The 26,598-nt window shown below is 44.0% G+C and overlaps 1 protein-coding gene across 1 annotated transcript; it reads left to right on the top strand.

Annotated features, from left to right (window-relative positions):
- The first annotated feature begins 21,574 nt into the window (after window positions 1–21,574).
- Window positions 21,575–26,361, top strand: LOC123396454 (probable auxin efflux carrier component 5b). The gene is made up of 5 exons (XM_045091387.1): window positions 21,575–22,360; window positions 25,380–25,465; window positions 25,571–25,728; window positions 25,859–25,935; window positions 26,042–26,361. Exons 1-5 carry the CDS (start codon window positions 21,687–21,689, stop codon window positions 26,112–26,114), a joined length of 1,068 nt encoding a protein of 355 aa, XP_044947322.1. The 5' UTR covers window positions 21,575–21,686; the 3' UTR covers window positions 26,115–26,361.
- The last annotated feature ends 237 nt before the right edge of the window (window positions 26,362–26,598 follow it).

Here is a 26,598-nt window from a genome sequence, read left to right as displayed (position 1 = left end):
GATTCCGCGATATTGTTGGATCGAAGCGGCTCGGAACGACATTACTCGTACGCTTACGAGAGACTGGTTTCATCGCTACGAGTAACTCCGTTGCTCAAAGATGACCGGCGAGTGTTGGTTTCTCCAACTTTAGTTGAATCAGATTTGACCGAGGAGGTCCTTGGATGAGGTTAAATAGCAATTCATATATCAACGTTATGGTGTTTGCGTAAGTAAGATGCGATCCTACTAGATACCCATGGTCACCACGTAAAACATGCAACAACAATTAGAGGATGTCTAACTTGTTTTTGAAGGATATGCTTGTGATGTGATATGGCCAACGATGTGATGTGATATATTGGATGTATGACATGATCATGTTGTAATAGTTAATATTGACTTGCATGTCGATGGTACGGCAACCGGTAGGAGCCATAGGGTTGTCTTTAAACTAACGTTTGTGCTTGCAGATGCGTTTACTATATTGCTAGGACGTAGCTTTAGTAGTAATAGCATGATTAGCACGACAACCCCGATGGCGACACATTGATGGAGATCATGATGATGGAGATCATGGTGTGACGCCGGTGACAAGAAGATCGTGCCGGTGCTTTGGTGATGGAGATCAAGAAGCACATGATGATGGCCATATCATGTCACTTATGAATTGCATGTGATGTTAATCCTTTATGCACCTTATCTTGCTTAGAACGACGGTAGCATTATGAGGTGATATCTCACTAAAATTTCAAGACGAAATTGTGTTCTCCCCGACTGTGCACCGTTGCGACAGTTCTTCATTTCGAGACACCACGTGATGATCGGGTGTGATAGACTCAACATTCACATACAACGGGTGCAAAACAGTTGCACACGTGGAACACTCGGGTTAAGCTTGACGAGCCTAGCATGTGCAGACATGGCCTCGGAACACATGAGACCGAAAGTTCGAGCATGAATCGTATAGTTGATATGATTAGCATAGAGATGCTTACAACTGAAACTATTCTCGACTCACGTGATGGTCGGACTTGAGATAGTGGATTTGGATCATGTACCACTCAAATGACTAGAGAGATGTACTTTTTGAGTGGGAGTTCTTAAGTAATATGTTTAATTGAACTAATTGTCATGAACATAGTCTAATGGTCTTTGCGAATTACGATGTAGCTTGCGCTATAGCTCTACTGTTTTTATATGTTCCTAGAGAAAATTTAGTTGAAAGTTGATAGTAGCAAACTTTGCAGACTGAGTATGTAAAACCGAGGATTGTCCTCGTTGCTGCGCAGAAGTCTTATGTCCTTAATACACCACTCGGTGTGCTGCACCTCGAGCGTCGTCTGTAGATGTTGTGAACATCCGACATACACGTTTCTGATGACTACACGATAGTTCAGTGAAAAATACTTAATGGCTTAGAAGCAAGGCGTCGAAGACGTTTTGAAACGTCACGGAACATAAGAGATGTTCTAAAGAGATGAAATTGTGATTTCATGCTTGTGCCCTTGTTAAGAGGTATGAGACCTCCGACAAGATTCTTTGTCCACGAAGTAAAGGAGAAAATCTCAATCGTTGAGCGTGTGCTCAGATTATCTGAGTACGACAATCGCTTGAATCAAGTGGGAGTTGATCTTCCAGATAAGATAGTGATGGTTCTCCAAAGTCACTGCCACCAAGCTGTGAGAGCTTTGTGATGAACTATAACATATCAAGGATAGATACAATTATCCTTGAGCGATTCACGATGTTTGACACTTCGAAAGTAGAAATCAAGAAGGAGCATCAATAGTTGATGGTTAGTAAAACCACTAAGTTTCGATAAAGGCAAGGGCTAGAAGGGATACTTCGTGAAACGGCAAAGCAGTTGCTGCACTAATGAAGAGACCCCAGATTAAACCCAAGCCCGGGACTAAGTGCTTCTGTTATGATGGGAACGGTCACTGAGGCGGAGCAACTCTAGATACTTGGTAGAGAAGAAGGCTCGCAAAAGTCGAAAGAAGTATATTTGATATACATGATGTTGATGTGTACTTTACTAGTACTCCTAGTAGCACGAGGTTATTGTTGGAAATATGCCCTAGAGGCAATAATAATTAGTTATTATTATATTTCTTTGTTCATGATAATCGTTTATTATCCATGCTGATTGGAAACACAATACTTGTGTGGATACATGGACAAAACACTATCCCTAGTAAGCCTCTAGTTGACTAGCTCGTTGATCAAAGATGGTCAAGGTTTTCTGGCCATAGGCAAGTGTTGTTACTTGATAACGGGATCACATCATTAGGAGAATCATGTGATGGACTAGACCCAAACTAATAGACGTAGCATGTTGATCGTGTCATTTTGTTGCTACTGTTTTCTACGTGTCAAGTATTTGTTCCTATGACCATGAGATCATATAACTCACTGACACCGGAGGAATGCTTTGTGTGTATCAAACGTCACAACGTAACTGGGTGACTATAAAGATGCTCTACAGGTATTTCCAAAGGTGTTCGTTGAGTTAGTATGGATCAAGACTGGGATTTGTCACTCCGTATGACGGAGAGGTATCTCGGGGCCCACTCGGTAATACAACATCACACACAAGCCTTGCAAGCAATGTGACTTATTGTAAGTTGCGGGATCTTGTATTACGGAACGAGTAAAGAGACTTGCCCGTAAACGAGATTGAAATAGGTATGCGGATACTGACGATCGAATCTCAGGCAAGTAACATACCGAAGGACAAAGGGAATGACATACGGGATTATATGAATCCTTGGCACTAAGGTTCAAACGCTAAGATCTTCGTAGAATATGTAGGATCCAATATGGGCATCCAGGTCCCGCTAATGGATATTGACCGAGGAGTCTCTCGGGTCATGTCTACATAGTTCTCGAACCCGCAGGGTATGCACACTTAAGGTTCGACGTTGTTTTATGCGTATTTGAGTTATATGGTTGGTTACCGAATGTTGTTCGGAGTCCCGGATGAGATCACGGACGTCAGGAGGGTTTCCGGAATGGTCCGGAAACGAAGATTGATATATAGGATGACCTCATTTGGTTATCAAAAGGTTTTCGTGCATTACCGGAAAAGTTTCGGGCTCATCGGTAGTGTACTGGGAGTGCCGGGAGGGGTGCCGGGGACCATCAGGAGGGGTGTCACGCCCCAAGGGGTCTCATGGTCTATGGGAAGAGATAAACCAGCCCCTAGTGGGCTGGAATAAGTTCCCACTAAGGCCCATAAGGTTTGAGAAGGAAAAAACACAAGGTGGAAAGAGTTTCCAAGTGGGAAGGTGGAATCCCACTCCAAATAGGATTGGAGTAGGACTCCTCCACCTCCAATTTCGGCCAAACCTTTAGGTTTTGAGGCTGCCTCCTCCCCTCCCTCCCTCCTATATATAGTGGGGTTTTAGGGATGATTTGAGACAACTTTTGCCACGGTAGCCCGACCACATACCTCCGCGGTTTTACCTCTAGATCGCGTTTCTGCGGAGCTCGGGCGGAGCCCTGCTGAGATTAGATCACCACCAACCTCCGGAGCGCCGTCACGCTGCCGGAGAACTCATCTACCTCTCCGTCTCTCTTGCTGGATCAAGAAGGCCGAGATCATCGTCGAGCTGTATGTGTGCTGAACGCGGAGGTGCCGTCCGTTCGGCACTAGATCGGAGCGGATCGTGGGACGGATCGCGAGACGGTTCGTGGGACGGTTCGCGGGGCAGATCGAGGGACGTGAGGACGTTCCACTACATCAACCGGGTTTCTTAACGCTTCTGCTGTGTGATCTACAAGGGTACGTAGATCGGAAATCCCCTCTCGTAGATGGACATCACCATGATAGGTCTTCGTGCGCATAGGAAAATTTTTGTTTCCCATGCGACGTTCCCCAACAGTGGCATCATGAGCTAGGTTCATGCGTAGATGTAATCTCGAGTAGAACACAAAAGTTTTTGTGGGCGGTGATGTGCGTTTTTCTGCCCTCCTTAGTGTTTTCTTGATTCCGCCGTATTGTTGGATCGAAGCGGCTCGGACCGACATTACTCGTACGCTTACGAGAGACTGGTTTCATCGCTACGAGTAACTCCGTTGCTCAAAAATGACCGGCGAGTGTCGGTTTCTCCAACTTTAGTTGAATCGGATTTGACCGAGGAGGTCCTTGGATGAGGTTAAATAGCAATTCATATATCTCTGTTGTGGTGTTTGCGTAAGTAAGATGCGATCCTACTAGATACCCATGGTCACCACGTAAAACATGCAACAACAATTAGAGGACGTCTAACTTATTTTTACAGGGTATGCTTGTGATGTGATATGGCCAACGATGTGATGTGATATATTAGATGTATGAGATGATCATGTTGTAATAGTTAATATCGACTTGCATGTCGATGGTACGGCAACCGGCAGGAGCCATAGGGTTGTCTTTAAACTAACGTTTGTGCTTGCAGATGTGTTTACTATATTGCTAGGACGTAGCTTTAGTAGTAATAGCATGAGTAGCACGACAACCCCGATGGCGACACGTTGATGGAGATCATGGTGTGACGCCGGTGACAAGAAGATCGTGTCGGTGCTTCTGTGATGGAGATCAAGAAGCACATGATGATGGCCATATCATGTCACTAATGAATTGCATGTGATGTTAATCCTTTATGCACCTTATCTTGCTTTGAACGACGGTAGCATTATGAGGTGATCTCTCACTAAAATTTCAAGACGAAATTGTGTTCTCCCCGACTGTGCACCGTTGCGACAGTTCTTCGTTTCGAGACACCACGTGATGATCGGGTGTGATAGACTCAACGTTCACATACAACGGGTGCAAAACAGTTGCACACGCGGAACACTCGGGTTAAGCTTGACGAGCCTAGCATGTGCAGACATGGCCTCGGAACACATGAGACCGAAAGGTCGAGCATGAATTGTATAGTTGATATGATTAGCATAGAGATGCTTACCACTAAAACTATTCTCGACTCACGTGATGATCGGACTTGAGATAGTGGATTTGGATCATGTACCACTCAAATGACTAGAGAGATGTACTTTTTGAGTGGGTGTTCTTAAGTAATGTGATTAATTGAACTAATTGTCACGAACATAGTCTAATGGTCTTTGCGAATTACGATGTAGCTTGCGCTATAGCTCTACTGTTTTTAATATGTTCCTAGAGAAAATTTAGTTGAAAGTTGATAGTAGCTAACTTTGCGGACTGAGTCTGTAAAACTGAAGATTGTCCTCGTTGCTGCGCATAAGGCTTATGTCCTTAATGCACCACTCAGTGTGCTGCACCTCGAGCGTCATCTGTGGATGTTGTGAACATCCGACATACACGTTTCTGATGACTACGCGATAGTTCGGTGCAAAATACTTAATGGCTTAGAAGCGTGGCGCCGAAGACGTTTTGAAATGTCACGGAACATAAGAGATGTTCTAAAGAGATGAAATTGTGATTTCATGCTTGTGCCCTTGTTAAGAGGTATGAGACCTCCGACAAGATTCTTTGTCCATGAAGTAAAGGAGAAAAACTCAATCGTTGAGCGTTTGCTCAGATTGTCTAAGTACGACAATCACTTGAATCAAGTGGGAGTTAATCTTCCAGATGAGATAGTGATGGTTCTCCAAAGTCACTCCCACCAAGCTGTGAGAGCTTCGTGATGAACTATAACATATCAAGGATAGATACAATGACCCTTGAGAGATTCGTGATGTATGACACTGCGAAAGTAGAAATCAAGAAGGAGCATCAATGGTTGATGGTTAGTAAAACCACTAAGTTTCATGAAAGGCAAGGGCTAGAAGGGATACTTCGTGAAACAGCAAAACAGTTGATGCACTAATGAAGAGACCCAAGTCTAAACCCAAACCCGAGACTAAGTGCTTCTGTTATGGGGGAAACGGTCACTCAGGTGGAGCTACCCTAGATGCTTGGTAGATACGTAGGCTGGCAAAGTCAAAAGTAGTATATTTGATATACATGATGTTGATGTGTGCTTTACTAGTACTCCTAGTAGCACGAGGGTATTGGATACCGGTTCAGTTGCTAAGTGATTGGTAACACGAAATGAAAGCTACGGAATAAACGGAGACTAGCTAAAGGCGAGGTGACGATACATGTTGGAAGTGTTTCCAAGGTTGATATGATCAAACGTCGCACGCTCCCTCTATCATCGGGATTGGTGGTGAAACCCAAATAATTGTTATTTGGTGTTTGCGTTGAGCATGAACATGATTGGATTGTGTTTGTTGCAATACGATTATTCATTTAAAAGAATAATAGTTATTATATTTGCTTGAATAATTACCCTCAATGGTTTATTGAATCTCGATCGTAGTGTTAGACATGTTCATAATATTAGTGCCAAAAGATAAAAAGTAATAATGATAGTACCACTTAGTTGTGGCACTGCCACTTGAGTCATGTTGGTGTAAAATGCATGAAGAAGCTCCATGGTGATGGATCGTTTGGACTCACTTGATTTTCAATCACTTGAGACATGCAAAACATGCCACATGAAACAAGTAGAGTAACTTGTTGGGAGTAATGCATTTTTGAGGTGTGCGGTCCAATAAGTGCTAAGGCACGCAGTGGATATCATTATGTTCTTACTTCACTGACGATTTGAGTAGATACAGGAGTATTTACTTGATGAATCACAAGTCTGAAATGTTGAAAAGTTCAAAGCTATTTTAGAGTGAAGATCGTTGTGACAAGAGGATAAACAATCTACGATATGATCATAGAGATGAATATCTGAGTTACGAGTTTTGGTACGCAGTTAAGACAATGTGGAAATTGTTTCGTAGTTCATGCCACCTGGAACACCATAGTGTTATGATGTGTCTGAACGTCTTAGCCACGCCCTATTTGATATGGTGCATACTATGATGTCTCTTATCGAATTACCACTATCGTTTATGGGTTATGCATTAGAGACAACCGCATTCACTTTAAATAGGGCACCGCATATTTCCGTTGAGATGACACAGTATACACTAAGGTTTAGAGAAATCTAAGCTGTCGTTTCTTGAAAGTTTGGAGCTGCGATGCTTATGTGAAAAAGTTTCAGTCTCATAAGCTCGAACCCAAAGCGGATAAATGCATCTTCATAAGATATCCAAAACAGTTGGATACATCTCCTATCTCAGATCCGGAAGCAAAGTGTTTGTTTCTAGAAACGTGTTCTTTCTTGAGGAAAGGTTTCTCTCGAAAGAATTGAGTGGGAGGGTGATACAACTTGATGAGGTTATTGAACCATCACTTCGACTAGTGTGTAGCAGGGCACAGGAAGTTGTTCCTGTGGCGCCTACACCAATTGAAGTGGAAGCTGATGATGGTGATCATTGAGCTTCGGATCAAGTTACTACAAACCTCGTAGGTCGACAAGGTCGCGTACTACTACAGAGTGGTATGGTAACCCTGTCTTGGAGGTCATGTTGTTGAACAATAATGAACCTACGAGCTGTCGAGAAGTGATGGTGGGCCCGGATTCTGACTAATGGCTGGAGGCCATGAAATCCGAGAGAGGATCCATGTATGAAAACAAAGTGTAGACTTTGGAAGAACTACTTGATGGTCGTAGGACTATTGAGTAAAGATGGATCTTTAAAAGGAAGACAGACGACGATGGTGATAAGTCACTATTAAGAAAAGCTTGACTTGTCGCAAAGATGTTTCCGACATGATCAAACAGTTGGCTATGGTGAGGCTTTCTCACTCGTAGCGATGCTAAAAGTCTGTTAGAATTATGTTAGTAGTTGTTGCATTATTTTTGAAATATTGCACATAGGATGTCAAAACATTGTTTTCTCGACAGTTTCCTTGAGCAAACATTGTATGTGATACAACCAGAAGGTTTTGTCGATCCTAAAGATACTAACAAGTATGCAAGCTCCAGCGATCCTTCAATGGACTGGTGCAAGCATCTCGGAGTTGGAATATACACTTTGATGAGATGATCAAAGATTTTGGGTTTGTACAAGGTTTATGAGAAAGTTGTATTTCCAAAGAAGTGAGTGGGAGCACTATAGAATTTCTGATAAGTATATGTGGTTGACATATTGTTGATCAGAAGTAATGTAGAATTTCTGTGAAGCATGAAAGGTTGTTTGAAAGGAGTTTTTCAAAGGAATACCTGGATTGAGCTACTTGAACGTTGAGCATCAAGATCTATGGAGATAGATCAAAACGCTTAATAGAAGTTTCAACAAGATGCATGCCTTGACAAGTTTTTGAAGGAATTCGAAATAGATCAGCAAAGAAGGAGTTCTTGACTGTGTTGTAAGGTGTGAATTTGAGTAAGACTCAAAACCCGACCACGGCAGAATAAAGAGAATAGACGAAGGTCGTCTTCTATACCTTAGCCGTAGACTCTAAAGTATGCCATGCTGAGTTCCGCACCTGATGTGTGCCTTGAAGCAAGTCTGTTAAGAGGTACACAGAGTGATCGAGGATTGAATCACTGATCAGCGGTCAAAGTTATCCTTAGTAACTAAATAGACTAAGGAATTTTTCTCGATTATGGAGGTGGTTAAAGAGTTCGTCGTAAAGGGTTACGTCGATGCAAGCTTTGACACTAATCCGAATAACTATGAGTAGTGAAACGGATTCGTATAGTAGAGTAGATATTTGGAGCATTTCCGAATAGCACGTAGTAGAAGCATCTATAAGATGACATAAAGATTTTTAAAGAACGCACGGATCTGAAAGTTTCAGAACCGTTGACTAAAACCTCTCTCACGAGCAAGACGTGATCAGACCCCAGAACTATATGGGTGTTGGATTCGTTGAAATCACATGGTGATGTGAACTAGATTATTGACTCTAGTGCAAGTGGGAGACTGTTGGAAATATGCCCTAGAGGCAATAATAATTAGTTATTATTATATTTCTTTGTTCATGATAATCGTTTATTATCCATGCTGATTGGAAACACAATACTTGTGTGGATAAATGGACAAAACAATGTCCCTAGTAAGCCTCTAGTTGACTAGCTCGTTGATCAAAGATGGTCAAGGTTTCCTGGCCATAGGCAAGTGTTGTCACTTGATAACGGGATCACATCATTAGGAGAATCATGTGATGGACTAGACCCAAACTAATAGACGTAGCATGTTGATCGTGTCATTTTGTTGCTACTGTTTTCTGCGTGTCAAGTATTTGTTCCTATGACCATGAGATCATATAACTCACTGACACCGGAGGAATGCTTTGTGTGTATCAAACGTTGCAACGTAACTGGGTGACTATAAAGATGCTCTACAGGTATCTCCGAAGGTGTTCGTTGAGTTAGTATGGATCAAGACTGGGATTTGTCACTCTGTATGACGGAGAGGTATCTCGGGGCCCACTCGGTAATACAACATCACACACAAGCCTTGCAAGCAATGTGACTTAGTGTAAGTTGCGGGATCTTGTATTACGGAACGAGTAAAGAGACTTTCCCGTAAACGAGATTGAAATAGGTATGCGGATACTGACGATCGAATCTCAGGCAAGTAACATACCGAATGACAAAGGGAATGACATACGGGATTATATGAATCCTTGGCACTGAGGTTCAAAGGATAAGATCTTCGTAGAATATGTAGGATCCAATATGGGCATCCAGGTCCCGCTATTGGATATTGACCGAGGGGTCACTCGGGTCATGTCTACATAGTTCTCGAACCCGCAGGGTCTGCACACTTAAGGTTCGACGTTGTTTTATGCGTATTTGAGTTATATGGTTGGTTACCGAATGTTGTTTGGAGTCCCGGATGAGATCACGTACGTCACAAGGGTTTCCGGAATGGTCCGGAAACGAAGATTGATATATAGGATGACCTCATTTGGTTACCGGAAGGTTTTCGTGCATTACCGGAAAAGTTTCGGGCTCATCGGTAGTGTACTGGGAGTGCCGGGGACCATCAGGAGGGGTGTCACGCCCCAAGGGGTCTCATGGTCTATGGGAAGAGATAAACCAGCTCCCTAGTGGGCTAGAATAAGTTCCTACTAAGGCCCATAAGGTTTGAGAAGGAAAAAACACAAGGTAGAAAGAGTTTCCATGTGGGAAGGTGGAATCCTACTCCAAGTAGGATTGGAGTAGGACTCCTCCACCTCCAATTTCGGCCAAACCTTTAGCTTTTGAGGCTGCCTCCTCCACTCCCTCCCTCCTATATATAGTGGGGTTTAGGGCTGATTTGAGACAACTTTTGCCACGGCAGCCTGACCACATACCTCCACGGTTTTACCTCTAGATCGCGTTTCTGCGGAGCTCGGGCGGAGCCCTGCTGAGATTAGATCACCACCAACCTACGGAGTCTCGTCATGCTGCCGGAGAACTCATCTACCTCTCCGTCTCTCTTTCTGGATCAAGAAGGCCGAGATCATCGTCGAGCTGTACGTGTGCTGAACGCGGAGGTGACGTCCATTCGACACTAGATCGGAGCGGATCGCGGGACGGTTCGTTGGACGGTTCGCGGGGCGGATCGAGGGACGTGAGGACGTTCCACTACATCGACCGCGTTTCTTAACGCTTCTTCTGTGCGATCTACAAGGGTACGTAGATCGGAAATCCCCTCTCGTAGATGGACATCACCATGATAGGTATTCGTGCGCGTAGGCAAATTTTTGTTTACCATGCGACGTTCCCCAACAGTTATTGGATACCGGTTCAGTTGCTAAGTGATTAGTAACACGAAATAAAAGCTACGGCATAAACGGAGACTAGCTAAAGGCGAGGTGACGATACGTGTTGGAAGTGTTTCCAAGGTTGATATGATCAAACGTCGCACACTCCCTCTACCATCGGGATTGGTGTTAAACCTAAATAATTGTTATTTGGTGCTTGCGTTAAGCATGAACATGATTGGATCGTGTTTATTGCAATACGATCATTCATTTAAAGAGAATAATGGTTACTCTATTTGCTTGAATAATCACCTTCAATGGTTTATTGAATCTCGATCGTAGTGTTACACATGTTCATGATATTGGTGCCAAAAGATACGAGGTAATGATGATAGTACCACTTACTTGTGGCACTGTCGCTTGAGTCATGTTGGTATAAATTGCATGAAGAGGCTCCATGCTGATGGATCTTTATACTCACTTGATTTTGAATCACTAGTGACATGCAAATCATACCACATGAGCAAGGCCTTGTTTTCATTGAGATGAAACAAGATAGTAACTTGTTGGAAGTGATACACTTTGATGTATGTATTCCAATGGGTGCTGAGGCACGCAGTGGATATCATTATGTTCTTACTTCAATGACGATTTGAGCAGATACAAGAGTATTTACTTAATGAATCATAAGTCTGAAATATTGAAAGGTTCAATTCTGTTTCAGGAGTGAAGTTCGTCGTAACAAGAGGATAAACTGTCTACGATATGATCATAGAAATGAATATCTGAGTTACGAGTTTTGGTATGCAGTTAAGACAATGTGGAAATTGTTTCGCAGTTCATGCCACCTGAAACATCATAGCGTGATAATGTGTCTGAACGTCATAGCCACGCACTATTTGGTATGGTGCATGCTATGATGTCTCTTATCGAATTACCACTATCGTTTATGGGTTATGTATTAGATACAACCGCATTCAATTTAAATAGGGCACCGCGTATTTCCGTTGCGATGACACAGTATAGACTGAGGTTTAGAGAAATCTAAACTGTCGTTTCTTGAAAGTTTGGGTCTTCGACACTTGTGTGAAAAAGTTTCAGTCGAATAAGCTCAAACCCAAAGCGGATAAATGCATCTTCATAGGATATCCAAAACAGTTGGGTACATCTCCTATCTCATATCCGAAAGCAAAGTGTTTGTTTCTAGAAACGGATCCTTTCTCGAGGAAAGGTTTCTCTCGAAAGAATTGAGTGGGAGGGTGGTAGAACTTGATGAGTTTATTGAACCATCACTTCAACCAGTGTGTAGCAGGGCGCATGAAGTTGTTCCTGTGGCGCCTACACCAATTGAAGTGAAAGCTGATGATGGTGATCATCGAGCATCGGATCAAGTTACTACAAGCCTCGTAGGTTGACAAGGTCGCGTACTACTGCAGAGTGCTACGGTAACCCTGTCTTGGAGGTCATGTTGTTGAGCAACAGTGAACCTACGAGTTATAGAGAAAGCAATGGTGGGCCCGGATTCCGACAAATGGCTGGAAGCCATGAAATCCAAGAGAGGATCCATGTATGAAAACAAAGTGTAGACTTTGGAAGAACTACTTGATGGTCATAGGACTATTGAGTAAAGATGGATCTTTAAAAGGAAGACAGACGATGATGGTGATAAGTCACTATTAAGAAAAGCTCGACTTGTCGCAAAGATGTTTCCGACAAGATCAAACAGTTGACTATGATGAGACTTTCTCACTCGTAGCGATGTTGAAAGTCTGTTAGAATTATGTTAGTAGATGCTGCATTATTTATGAAATACTGCACATAGGATGTCAAAACATTGTTTCCTCGACGGTTTCCTTGAGCAAACATTGTATGTGATACAACCAGGAGGTTTTGTCGATCCTAAAGATACTAGCAAGTATGCAAGCTCCAACGATCCTTCAATGGACTGGTGCAAGCATCTCGGAGTTGGAATATACACTTTGATGAGATGATCAAAGATTTTGGGTTTGTACAAGGTTTATGAGAAAGTTGTATTTCGAAAGAAGTGAGTGGGAGCACTATAGAATTTCTGATAAGTATATGTGGTTGACATATTGTGGATCAGAAGTAATGTAGAATTTCTGTAAAGCATACAAGGTTGTTTGAAAGGAGTTTTCAAAGGAGTACCTGGATTGCGCTACTTGAACGTTGAGCATCAAAGATCTATGGAGATAGATCGAAAGCGCTTAATAGAAGTTTCAACAAGATGCATGCCTTGACAAGTTTTTGAAGGAGTTCAAAATAGATCAGCAAAGAAGGAGTTCTTGGTTGCGTTGTGAGGTGTGAATTTGAGTAAGACTCAAAACCCGACCCCGGCAGAATAAAGAGAATAGACGAAGGTCGTCTTCTATGCCTTGGCCGTAGAATCTGAAGTATGCCATGCTGGGTACCGCACCTGATGTGTGCCTTGACTCAAAGTCTGTTGAGAGGTACAGAGAGTGATCCATGATTGAATCACTAGCAGCGGTCAAAATTTATCCTTAGTAACTGATGGACTAAGAAATTTTTCTCGATTATGGAGGTGGTTAAAGAGTTCGTCGTAAAGTGTTACGTCGATGCAAGCTTTGACACTAATCCGAATAACTATGAGTAGTGAAACGGATTCGTATAGTAGAGTAGATATTTGGAGTATTTCCGAATAGCACATAGTAGCAGCATCTATAAGATGACATAAAGATTTGTAAAGAACACACGGATCTGGAAGTTTCAGAACCGTTGACTAAAACCTCTCTCACGAGCAAGACGTGATCAGACCCCATAACTATATGGGTGTTGGATTCGTTGGAATCACATGGTGATGTGAACTAGATTATTGACTCTAGTGCAAGTGGGAGACTGTTGGAAATATGCCCTAGAGGCAATAATAAATTAGTTATTATTATATTTCTTTGTTCATGATAATCGTTTATTATCCATGCTATAATTGTATTGATTGGAAACATAGTGCATGTGTGGATACATAGACCAAACATTGTCCCTAGTAAGCCTCTAGTTGACTAGCTCGTTGATCAAAGATGGTCAAGGTTTCCTGACCATAGGCAAGTGTTGTCACTTGATAACGGGATCACATCATTAGGAGAATCATGTGATGGACTAGACCCAAACTAATAGACGTAGCATGTTGATCGTGTCATTTTGTTGCTACTGTTTTCTGCGTGTCAAGTATTTGTTCCTATGACCATGAGATCATATGACTCACTGACACCGGAGGAATGCTTTGTGTGTATCAAACGTTCCAACGTAACTGGGTGACTATAAAGATGCTCTACAGGTATCTCCGAAGGTGTTCGTTGAGTTAGTATGGATCAAGACTGGGATTTGTCACTCTGTATGACGGAGAGGTATCTCGGGGCCCACTCGGTAATACAACATCACACACAAGCCTTGCAAGCAATGTGACTTAGTGTAAGTTGCAGGATCTTGTATTACGGAACGAGTAAAGAGACTTTCCCGTAAACGAGATTGAAATAGGTATGCGGATACTGACGATCGAATCTCAGGCAAGTAACATACCGAATGACAAAGGGAATGACATACGGGATTATATGAATCCTTGGCACTGAGGTTCAAAGGATAAGATCTTCGTAGAATATGTAGGATCCAATATGGGCATCCAGGTCCCGCTATTGGATATTGACCGAGGGGTCACTCGGGTCATGTCTACATAGTTCTCGAACCCGCAGGGTCTGCACACTTAAGGTTCGACGTTGTTTTATGCGTATTTGAGTTATATGGTTGGTTACCGAATGTTGTTTGGAGTCCCGGATGAGATCACGTACGTCACAAGGGTTTCCGGAATGGTCCGGAAACGAAGATTGATATATAGGATGACCTCATTTGGTTACCGGAAGGTTTTCGTGCATTACCGGAAAAGTTTCGGGCTCATCGGTAGTGTACTGGGAGTGCCGGGAGGGGTGCCGGGGACCATCAGGAGGGGTGTCACGCCCCAAGGGGTCTCATGGGATTTGGGAAGAGATAAACCAGCCCCTAGTGGGCTGGAATAAGTTCCCACTAAGGCCCATAAGGTTTGAGAAGGAAAAAACACAAGGTGGAAAGAGTTTCCAAGTGGGAAGGTGGAATCCTACTCTAAGTAGGATTGGAATAGGACTCCTCCACCTCCAATTTCGGCCAAACCTTTAGGTTTTGAGGCTGCCTCCTCCCCTCCCTCCCTCCTATATATAGTGGGGTTTTAGGGCTGATTTGAGACAACTTTTGCCACGGCAGCCCGACCACATACCTTCACGGTTTTACCTCTAGATCACGTTTCTACGGAGCTCGGGCGAAGCCCTGCTGAGATTAGATCACCACCAACCTCCGGAGCGCCGTCATGCTGCCGGAGAAATCATCTACCTCTCTGTCTCTCTTGCTGGATCAAGAAGGCCGAGATCATCGTCGAGTTGTACGTGTGCTGAACGCGGAGGTGCCGTCCGTTCGGCACTAAATCGGAGCGGATCGTGGGACGGATCGCGGGACGGTTCGTGGGACGGTTCGCGGGGCGGATCGAGGGACGTGAGGACGTTCCACTACATCAACCGCGTTTCTTAACGCTTCTGCTGTGCGATCTACAAGGTTACGTAGATCGGAAATCCCCTGTCGTAGATGGACATCACCATGATAGGTCTTCATGCGCGTAAGAATTTTTTTGTTTCCCATGCGAAGTTCCCCAACAACAACCACCCCATAGACGCGCCCTATTGGCTTGGCGCCATCCCATGGTGCCTCCAGTCTCGTTCTGAAGTTTCCGAATCCTTATTTTGTCCATAAAAAATGTTAAAAAGTTTTAGGATATTTGTACTTTGTTTGGTAAAGTATTCATGAAAAACCAAAAAGATGCAAAAAACGATAACTCGTACTTGGCACTAAGTTAATAGGTTAGTGCTTAAAAATAACATATATTAGCTAGTAAATTTCTAAAAAAATTCTAAAATAATAATATAATAGCAGGAAATAGTAAAATATTTGGCACCGCCGTCCTTTGCATGCGCTCAGGTTTGCTAGCCGCCTAGTCGGATCTATTGGGTGAGGGCTACCGCCTAGTCGGATCGATTAATACAAAAGTTGAAGGGCAAGATAAACCTATGATTTTACATATAAGATGGACTGTAGAATCCTAGTCTATCCCTAATACGTACACATACATTTATCTTTTCTATTAATAAAGAGATCGTCGCTTCTTCCCGTCCATCATACATTTTTACAGGAAACCCCCTTTAGTTTTAGTAATTAGCCCGTGCTCCACCCTTTAGTACATAAAAAAAGAATCTTTTTCCTTATTTTTAGAAATATTCCCTCCCTTTTTTGCTAATAGATCTGTAGTAAATCTTTAAGTGAGAAAAAGAATTGTTATTTACATTTTTGTGAAATGCCCGTGCATTTCTAGATAATTAACTCGTGGTCCACCTAGAGCAAATACTACTTTTTCAAATATTCATATCTTTTAGACCGTAATTTAATTTCAACATGTTATATATAAATTTGATTAGAAAAATATGTAGAATCTGAATATGCTGTTATTTTACATGTTTATCATTTAAAAAGATCTGCTTAAGGTGTAACCTTACTCAATAGTTCATGATATGACATTCTTTCGTACCGATATAGATCCGGATTGCAAACGAACACCTCAACAAAGCCAGATTTGAGACGAATGAAACCATCGATAATCATGCATGCACGTCTCGACAAAAGTTTGCATGAAAAAACAGATTTATAATCTAATGCCAACACAAGACTCTTCGACAAGATCTATTTCAGTCTTGAGTCATGATTATTGTGTTAGGGCGTGCATTTTTTGTTGCAATACATGGGCTCTTTTACTAGTGTATTCTATTGTTGTATGCTAAACACGTCTGCATTCCTGTCCAAGCACACATGCGCTTCCATCATCTATTTAGCTTACAAATGGCTCCTTGGACTTAGGACGACATGTTCATATTATGAGTAACTAACTATTCCCTTCATTCCGAAATAAGTGATTTAACTTTATACTAACTTTATACTGAAGTTAGTACAAAGTTGAGTTACTTATTTTAAGACGGAGGGAGTATGTTACTAAATTTCTTTTTCTTTTTATGAATTAGTTGTCACGTCATATTTTTTTACTTAGATAACATTTATTTTACTATCTATGTTATTTTTACCGTGGGTAATCTTAGTATCCGGCATAGGATCAATTAGAGATATTTTTTGATTGTGTAGGGATCTCAATATCCTAGTAATTTATTCGTTTCGATTGTATTTTGATTCTCAAGTTGAGACTATTATAAATGGAGGCAAAGTCCCGAGGCATCTCAAAGAAAAATAGTCTTTGTCAATTTAATATTGGAGCCACAACCCCATCACATGTCTCTCGTGCCACATCGTCCACCGTCGATGAGTGGCATGACCTCCCACACCACCGATGCTCCATCTCAAGCAAGCCCTGCTGCCATCATCCCTTCGTCGGGCTCGTCGCCGTTCATCTCACCTGTGCCAATTGACTCCTGGGAAGTGCAGGTTATGCCTATTCTGTCTCGGTAGAACCTCCTTGGGTACCTTGATGGTGCTCTGGCGCCGCGCCACCTAGACCATCATCGAGGGTTCCGCGCAGACAGAACAGGCATGACCTGCGCCTTCCACAGGAGAAAATTGACACAGTAGAGATGTACAGTGATGACAGTCGCTCGTTTGTGCATGCGTAGTTCTCTCGCTTTACATATTCCTTTAGCAGTTCATGAATTCTAACAAAACCCCGAAAAGTCTAACGAAAAAGCCGGGGAGAAGTAATGCTATAGAGGTACAAAAAAAAAATTTGGGTACGATTCCTTCTGTCATGCCCACTGTCATCTACAGGAATATAACTTGATAGAAGAATAATATATTCTTTTTAGCTCGATTCTAACCGTGAGCCCAATCGAATGGTACAAGCGGGTCAGTGGCTCAGTGCATGGGATGCCGTAGGAGCTGCATCCGTCTTCAGCATGCACACCCTGCGAGTGGCAGACATGATGAACACCGGGCACAAATCACGATTCCCGTTTGACGCTCAGAACAGGGGCCATGACGACGCACATATGCCTTTTATTTGTTTCTTAATTTCGATCAACTTGCGTCTACCATTCTAAGTCGTAACGTTATTGGCTGTAATTCAGTGCAAGGTTTAGTGCGGCGGCAGTGCAGATTGCTTTGCCGATTTAAGCATTCTCCAAGAGAAATAAAGAGAGCGGATCATGAGATAGCCACCAAGCTAAGTCTTGTATCTTCATTAGGGTGTCTTTGATTTATTGCGCAACCTTCTAGTGAAAGTCCCCTGAAACTCTAGGGTGTACTTTCTCATTAGGTCTCCCTCGAGCGCGTCGCCCCTACGCAGGGCCGGCCCACTGATATATGGGGCCCTGGGGCAAGAGAGCAACAAGTGGCCCTTGTTGATTGAAAAGCTCAAAATATTTTCTATTTCAAAAGGAAAGTAAAAAAAACACATAACTTAACATAGTGGATGATCTTCGGACTTTAGCAATGATGACACAATTTACTTATCAATCAAGTAAACTACACCATGATAGTAATAATGAAACAGTTTACTTATCTTTGTCCTTTAACAATGGATACTTCATTTTGTTCTGCAAAAAAATAAACCCACTAAATTATTGGTTAATCTACCAGTTCATTTTGTTCTACCAGATGACCTATCTTCTTTTTCTCTTCCTTTTATTACTACCGGATAAATACTTTCTAGAGGAGATGTCACTAATCAAGAACAAGCAGCATAAAATTACTAATACAGGGAGCAGAAGAACCTGAATTTGGATTGATGTGGACAGTGGGTGTAGGTGCCAGATCTGCAGATTACAGCAGTCAGACGCATGAGAAGACGACACCATGAAATGAATAATTTCCCCTTTCTCAAGTTCTCCTAATCTCTCAGTCCCTAGCACTATCTCATATCTAAGTCCCTAGCGCTATCTCATACTTAGATCCAATGAGAAGAGAAGAAGACATGTGCAGTTTACTCGTCAGAGCTGGAGAGCAGAGCTAACATAGGAGGAATTGGATTATGGGAAGGAAGAAAAGAAGAACACGTAGTGTCTCCAAGTCCAACTTAATTGATGGAAAACGATCAAAACACTGAATTTGGAAGGAGCCGACCGGGAGACGAATGTGTGCCTTTATTTGTCCATTAATTACCGGTGGCGATATTCGTAGTTGTGGGAAAGTAGAGGAGTCGAGGAGCAAAACAGAGGGGAACAATTAACGATGGGTAATCCGTTCTTGATATTTGCGTGGAAGTTTTTTTCTTCACAGCTGAATAGGCCCTCCCTTCTCTCGCTGTATTTCTTAGGCTTCCTGTGTACTGCAGTAGATTACTACGTTGGGGCCCTGCCTTCCAGGGGCCCAGGGCGGGTGCCCCGTTTGCCCGGCCCGACCGGCCGCGCCCTGGCCCTTCCTCCTCCAGCTCTCCCTCACCTCTCCCTCATCGTCGCCGTCGCCGACGCCCGCTGCTGGCCTGGCCCAGGCGACGCTGGCAGCGGCGAGCCCTGAACATTCCCCTCTCGGATGCTCTCCGGTGCGGGGCGGAGCGGCGTCGGGGGGTGTTCCTAGGCGGCGGTTGTACGGCCTGGCGATGGGGTATCCTGATGCGGCGTGGGAGATCTGTTGGGCGGCAGCGTCGTCGTTGGAGGCGGGGTGGCGCCGCGACGCTGTCTGGCAGCGCCCGCTCGGCCTAGATCTGGGCCCTTTGGACCCCATATGGGTCTGGGCCGGCCGACGGCGGGGTGTGTTGGCGGCGTGGTTTCTGAGAGACGGGGGCGGCGATGGACAGTGGGGTGCTGGCGACGCTGACGCCGCCCTGCTGCAGCGTGGCCGGCGGGGCTTAGCGGGCCCGATTCGGGCCTGGTAGGACCATGGGTGGCCTGGTATGTCCTGCTGTTGCGTCCAGACGACGACCGCGGCGGTGCCGAAGGCAGGGGCCTCCCGCACGACGGCGATGGAGATGGTTCCCTTCCGCGCGGCTACGGTGTTGTTGCTCCCGTCGCCCAGCGCTCCTATCTTCATCCTCTTGGCCTCGTGGTGGTGATCTCAGTGAGGCGGCGTGGGTGGCGTCGCGACCATGGTGGCGCGTGCTGGTGGGGGTGAGTTGGCTGGTTGGCTCCGGTCCGGTTGGGCGGTGGGGGTTTGGAGTGTGGGAGAAATCCTTACCGGTTCTTTTTGGAGGTTGGGTGCCACCATTCCTTCCTGGAGGTTGTCGGTGGTCTCCATCCCCCACTCCCCTCCGTGTACCGGGGGAAACCCTAGGATACGTCCTGGCAGCAACGTCATTGCATCCCTTGTTGAAGGTGATGCTTGATACGCGGAGGATCGGAGCCTAGGATCGTGGTGGGTCGATTTCGGAGGGCGCAGTGGTTGCGGTTCATCCACGCTTTGTCGAGCTACCGGTGTTGGCATTGTTTTTTTTGGGGGGAGGGGGGGTTGATGTGTTGTTCGCCCCGGTGTTTGCTCTATGATCTATGTTGGTTGCTTTGAAATACAAAGTGGGTGAAACATTTTTCTTCTATTTATTGGATATATGTGGGAATAGAAAAAACACATAGATAGAGTAACAGAATTAACATGTCATCCTTAATACTAATATGAGATTGTATAGAAGTTTGATTGTGCGCAGGAAAAACATAGTAATCTTCATACGAGGTTGGGGTGGATGGAATTTTTTCTATGAAATCTAGTGCTTCTTTAAGAAACCTTCATACGAGGTGCTATCTGTAATCCTGCGAAACAAACAAGCCATGGTAGTAAGGCTTGGAATCCTTTAAGATTTCTTCCAAAATTCTTTGAATCAAAGAGGCCTAAAAAGTTCTTTCCATGTGGCATGTTAGACATATGCCCACATGTCTTTATGAGGCAGCCCACACGTACGGTCATATGCAGACGAACATTAGAACTGTTCATACATATGGACGCAGCTACATCGTGTCACACGCTCAACAACTACTACTCATCCCCATCCTATGCATGTGCCACAAAGAAAATTTGTCCGCACATCCTGGCGCAACTACGTTAGTTACCTGCGGGATGGCACTTTAGTTACCCCGGAGATGGCAACTTTAGTTACACAAATCTAGTTGTAAAAGCATGACAACTTCTCTGTTTTGATAAATTATAGTCGCGATGTCTAATTAACGGTAGTTGCCGCGTGTAATCAAATCATAGTGGCCATGTATGATTAACTACTTGCCATATATGGTCAAACAATAGTCATGTATGATTAACTAGTTATCACATATGGTCCGACCATAATTGTCATGTATGATTAATCATAGTTGTCATGTACGCGCAACTGTAGTTGTCATCTAGCAATGAATCATAGTTAACATGTGTGTTTACCTAGTTGTCACGTACGCACAACTGCATTTGTCATCTATCAAAGTATGAGCGTTGTGTGAACGAAGAGCAGTTCACCGCGCGTTGTGGGTCATGTGGATGCGCTCTCCAACGTCCACACACACGATGATCCCTAGGTGGCATACAAGATTTGTAAAACATTGTCAAGATTGGGCAAAGCAAAAAAGACATCGATGCGTGTGGACAAAGTACAAACATGCTACACATGTAGGCGTTATCGTTTGGATTTTATAAACCTAATCATGCATGAATCATGATGGTCTTTTCAAAGAAGTCTTAATACTTCCCATGCTTGAGACATAATCATTGTTTCCATAATTTCGTGCATGGAAAAAATAAAGAGAGAATGCCCTGATCCCGGGGAGTGGAAGTGGAGGGGGCAGTGGACGGCCAGGAAGAAAAGACAAGATGAGAAGAGTGGGCGATGGCCGTAGATTGCGGAGGTTGCGCTGCGCACTACGGTTATCCTGGTGAAGTGATGCTCATGCTCTCTTTACTTTCTGTAGGATGCCAAGTTCTGCAAATCAGAATATGTACTGCATGTTCCGTATACATGCATGCAACATCGAGCCCACGTATATATAGGCACCAAGAAACGACACCACACGAAACACATCGCGCGCTTGTGAGTTGTGAGTTGTGACAGTGACAGTGACACACGAACAGAGCCAGAGCGTGGCAGAGGAAGATGATCGGATGGGGCGACGTGTACAAGGTGGTGGCCGCCATGGCGCCGCTCTACTTCGCCCTGGGCCTCGGCTACGGCTCGGTGCGGTGGTGGAAGCTCTTCACGCCGGAGCAGTGCGACGCCGTGAACCGCCTCGTGGCCTACTTCGCGGTCCCCTTCTTCGCCTTCGACTTCGCCGCGCGCATGGACCCCTACGCGCTGAACTGCCGCGTCCTCGCCGCCGACGCGCTCTCCAAGCTCGCCGTCGCGCTGGCGCTCGCCGCCTGGGCCGCCGCGTCCACGCGCTGCCGCGCCGGCGGGGAGCCGGCCTCCTCGTGGTGCATCACCGGCTTCTCTCTGGCGACGCTGAACAACACGCTCGTGGTGGGCGTGCCGCTGCTGGACGCCATGTACGGCGGGTGGGCGCGCGACCTCGTCGTGCAGATATCGGTGGTGCAGATCATCGTCTACTTCCCGCTGCTGCTGCTGGCGTTCGAGGTCAGGCGTGCGTGCGGCGGCGGCGCCGGGAAGCCGGACGCGGCGGGGGCCGGCGTGGTGGAGGACGGCGGTGTGGAGGGGAGGAGGCGGCGCGAGCCGGTTTGGCCATTGGTGAGAGCGGTCTGGCTCAAGGTGGCGCGGAATCCCAACGTGTACGCGGGCGTCCTCGGGGTCGCATGGTCGTGCGTCACAAACAGGTACCACGAGTAGTACTGTATCTATCTTCTGCATGCACGCAGCTACATATAGGAGTACAAGTTTCTCTTTTGCGTTACGAAGTAGCACGCGAGTTGGACCGTACACATTCATCCGTCACGACGGCTTCGACAGCGTGACAGGATTCGGAGCACCTATAGTGTTCAAAAAAGAAAAAGAAAAAGAAAAACGGGAGCACATATTCAACAGGTGGCGTATTTTTGTCGACCGTCCCACATCCAACTACCACCGTGCATCTTCTTCCTCCCCCCGACACATCTTCTTATTCTCGACCCGGCTGGAAAAAGTCCAAAACAACTTATAATCCCAGTCTATTTTAAACCCTAAACCTGTTTGACACATCAGGATTACTACAATTCCAACCGGGATTACCTACTACTCTCATGGAGGAGAATTTAAACAGGCCCACTATACACGACAAGAATTCGTGTAGTTTAATAAATGTTCGCATATTTCTGATATTATTTAAGAGTTAAGAAATGTTCATGTTTTCTATTTTTGGCCCGAATTTAATTTCCCTTTCATTTTTTAAATGATTGGAATTTTGAAATTGTATTCAAATTTTTGAAAATTGTCAGTGATTTCAAAGAATTCACATTTTTTTAAAAATGTTCAGAATTCCAACAGTTTTTCACATGCTATGAAAATTCTTCCGGATTCTCACATATTGTGCCACATTCTTCAAATAATATTTTTAGAATTTCGTAAATTGTTTGTGTTTTGGAAAACGGCATTCCAAAATTGTTCACATTTTTTTCAGAAATGTTTTGATAGTTTTGAAAAAGTTTTAAAAAGGCTATCGTGTTTTTTAGGGATGTTTTATTAAGAAGTTTCTGAGGGAAGTTTAAAAAATGTAACTGCATATTCAAGAATATGTTTTTTAGGGATTTTTTAGAGAAAGTTTTTTTGGGAATTTTAAAAGATGTTTTATTGTCATGAAGAAAATGTACATCGTCTACTTCAAAAGATATCACTGTTTATTCAAAAAGTGTGGAAAACATGTATTACGAAAATGTTACACGCACAAAGCACGATGTTTTTTTTTTCGTTTGTTCTGGTGTCTTTTTTCTTTTTTGTAATACGTGACTGTAAAAATATCAAACAGAATTGATAGTTATTGATTGTGAACTCGACTGGCCGGCCTACCACGTGCGAAGCAAGGTTTTTTTTCTTCCTTTTTTTCATAATATGCGACTTGAAAATACATAGAAATTAATGTTACAGGCGCAAAGTGAGATGTGTGTTTTTTTTTCCTTTTTTATGTTGTCTTTTTTCTTTTTTGTAATACGTGACCTTAAAAATATCAAAAACAATTGACAATTATTGATTGTGAACATGCCTGGCCGGTCTACCACATGGGAAGCGAGTTTTTTTTCCTATTTTTCATAATGTGCGACTTAAAAATACTCACAAAATAGACAATCGGAGAGTCGAACTTGCGACCAGCTGCTACTGAACTCCCCGCACAAGCCACGCCAGCGATTTCCAGCGAGGCACTCTTAACGTTCAAAATAGACTAGGATCAGAGAGTTTGGTGTGCTGATTTCAGGGATAGAAAATTCTGTGTTCGGTTTATCTTTTGTCTACAAGTTTAAGATTTATTTTAGACTTTTGCCACGCCGGTCTGTCTCAATCGGACCGCTTGCTTTCAACCCATGGCCGGTTGGTTGTGCTACAACGCATGCCTCACCCCTCCTATCTCTCAACCGCCGTCCACCACCGCGGTGCCGTCACATTCGGCCTCGGAGTTAATGCAAAATTGACTGAGCCGAAACTATTTTCAGACACTTCATAAATATCGAAACCGGACAAGGTCACATTCTCATTTTGGTGCTGGCTTATATGCAAAGACGGGTATGACAAGATGTGATAAATGTGATTTGATATGTTTTTTATAGTTTTTTATTGATTGAGTCAAGGAGAACTAACCGCACTGGCAGTGATGTCAAATTTTATTAGATTTCTTGTGGCATGGTTGTCTTTAATTTTTTCCTTTTAAACTGAGATTTATTTTGACTTGGTTCTCTTCTAAAAAATCTTTTAAATAAGGAAACACTCTTAGAAAATATAAAAAACTCCCAAGGAACGCATAGATTTGGAGTTGCCAAACTCCTAAAGAAATCAAACCTTTGTTTATTTTAGAATCCAGTTTATTTTGATTCCTCGAGGCCAAAATTCACTATTAATTTTCTCCCTGAGAATTTCTGGTAATTTTGTGTGTTCTCTAGCTTCATGGATTTTCATAGAAAAACTTGTGCTAACTAGGCTACTTGAGTGGGAAACCGACACCATTTCATCGGTCATACCGCTTCACCTGGAGTCATGGATCAAATTTGTCTAGTTTAGGATCATACTTGTCTAGCATCAAAGTTTCGTAACTATACCTAAGATCGAGACAAGAAAAGAGTTAATGAAGTTGAGGAACCGAAGTAGATTTTTCTTCGAGAAATGGTATTTCCTCGATTTCATTTTTATTTCGAATGAACAATACAAGCCATCAGTTCAAAAGATTTTCGGTAAATGTCGTTGCAAGTGGTGCAATTTGAAAAAAGTTATAGGCCTCCCACAAAACCGTGAAGGATATATTCGAAGCACCAAATATATAATCCTTACATTTAATAACCACGCAGAGTTGCGTCGAGCTAGGGAATGTGTACTCCCTGTCCCTCCTAAAGTGTTAAGTAGAAGGTGTGATTCACACTAAGAAATAATTGAGGCGGAACAAATGCCCCTTGTTAGTGGAACAGACGAATAGAGAAGTATGCTGAACAGTTGATAATTAAATCAACTTTCCAGCAAACCAGATTGATACCATTGCAGCAAAATTAACCGGTTGGGAATATATACAGCTAACAGCTTAATCAAATAGAGTTCTCCTTGTTGCTGATACTTTTTCTTTGACGCGTTGTTACTGACACTTACATGAATGACACTGGCACAGTGGCACTTGGCATCCTTCTTCTGATCATCCGTTCTTTAATTTCTTCTGCGCATATACAGGTGGCACATTGTGACTCCCAGCATCATCGAGGGATCGGTGCTGATCATGTCGAGGACGGGGGTCGGACTCGCCATGTTCAGCATGGGTAAGCTAGCTGGAAAATCGTTGGAAGAGATGTCACGAAATCAACGAGAACCCTCAGTGAAAAAGTAACGGGTGCATCAATTCACGAACTGGTTGCCGCTCGCAGGTCTGTTCATGGCGCTGCAGGAAAAGATCATCGTCTGCGGGGCCGGCCTGACCGCGCTGGGCATGGCGCTGCGGTTCGTCGCCGGCCCGGCGGCCACCGCGGCCGGAGCCGTCGCCCTGGGGCTCCGCGGCGACGTCTTGCGTCTCGCCATCATACAGGTCGCACCCTACACTCTACAACGCAGTTCGATTTCTGAATGATGTATGCACTACGTACATCGACTGACACGGATGTTCTCCTCCCCGGTGTTAACCTTCTTGCTTCGCCTGGTGATCGGTGTGCCGACAGGCTGCGCTCCCCCAGTCCATCACCACCTTCGTGTTCGCCAAGGAGTACGGCCTGCACGCCGATGTGCTCAGCACCGCGTAAGTATACATCGTAATTACGTTTGATTGGTTAGTTAAGCTTGATTTCTGAATGCGTGTTACTCTACGTTTTGTCTGAAGTCTGAGCCTGTGCTGAATGTTGCAGGGTCATATTCGGGACGCTGGCGTCGCTGCCCGTGTTGATCGCGTACTATATCGTCCTAGGCTTCGTTGGATAGTTATTAGGGCTCCGTATCTCCCTAGGGACTGATCGACTAACCGACGAGTAAACTGAATGTTTTCATATTTAGAAGGAATGAATATTCCCGGCCTCTACATCTCTTGATGCACACATCCATAACCATAAGTAAACTGAATGTAGTAGGTTGTGAGTTGTAACTCGCTCTTCTACAAATAATGATCACTGGATGTGTTCCTGGGTGTCGCGTTGATCTTACTTGGGAGCTCTGGCCTGTGTTGTGCTTTGATGCTTTATCTCTTGCCACTTTCTGGTGCTCCTTTTGGCTGCGTTGCTAGCCGTCTTCAGTAGTTTAAATGTATTCGATGTTATCAGGTTTTTGTCCCACGGCAAATGGTTTCGAGGTCCATCACTTGTGGTAGTTTTGCCGGTAATGCTCCAACTCACTCTATTTCCTTTCTCCCCCTTCGTTGCTGGTGTGCTAGTGCAGTTGCAAGTGACTAAAACTGATTTTACCGTTTTTT

The sequence above is a fragment of the Hordeum vulgare genome, chromosome 5H (genome assembly GCF_904849725.1).
Source record: "Hordeum vulgare subsp. vulgare chromosome 5H, MorexV3_pseudomolecules_assembly, whole genome shotgun sequence".
NCBI classification, from domain to species: domain Eukaryota; kingdom Viridiplantae; phylum Streptophyta; class Magnoliopsida; order Poales; family Poaceae; genus Hordeum; species Hordeum vulgare.
This window is presented reverse-complemented; position numbering and strand designations above follow the sequence as displayed.

Excerpts from the sequence above, each read along its gene's own strand:
- LOC123396454 (XM_045091387.1), top strand. The coding sequence starts at position 21,687 with ATGATCGGATGGGGCGACGTGTACAAGGTGGTGGCCGCCATGGCGCCG. Across the intron at positions 25,466-25,570 it reads ACTCGCCATGTTCAGCATGG|GTCTGTTCATGGCGCTGCAG; the intron begins GTAAGCTAGCTG and ends TGCCGCTCGCAG. Across the intron at positions 25,729-25,858 it reads TGCGTCTCGCCATCATACAG|GCTGCGCTCCCCCAGTCCAT; the intron begins GTCGCACCCTAC and ends GTGTGCCGACAG.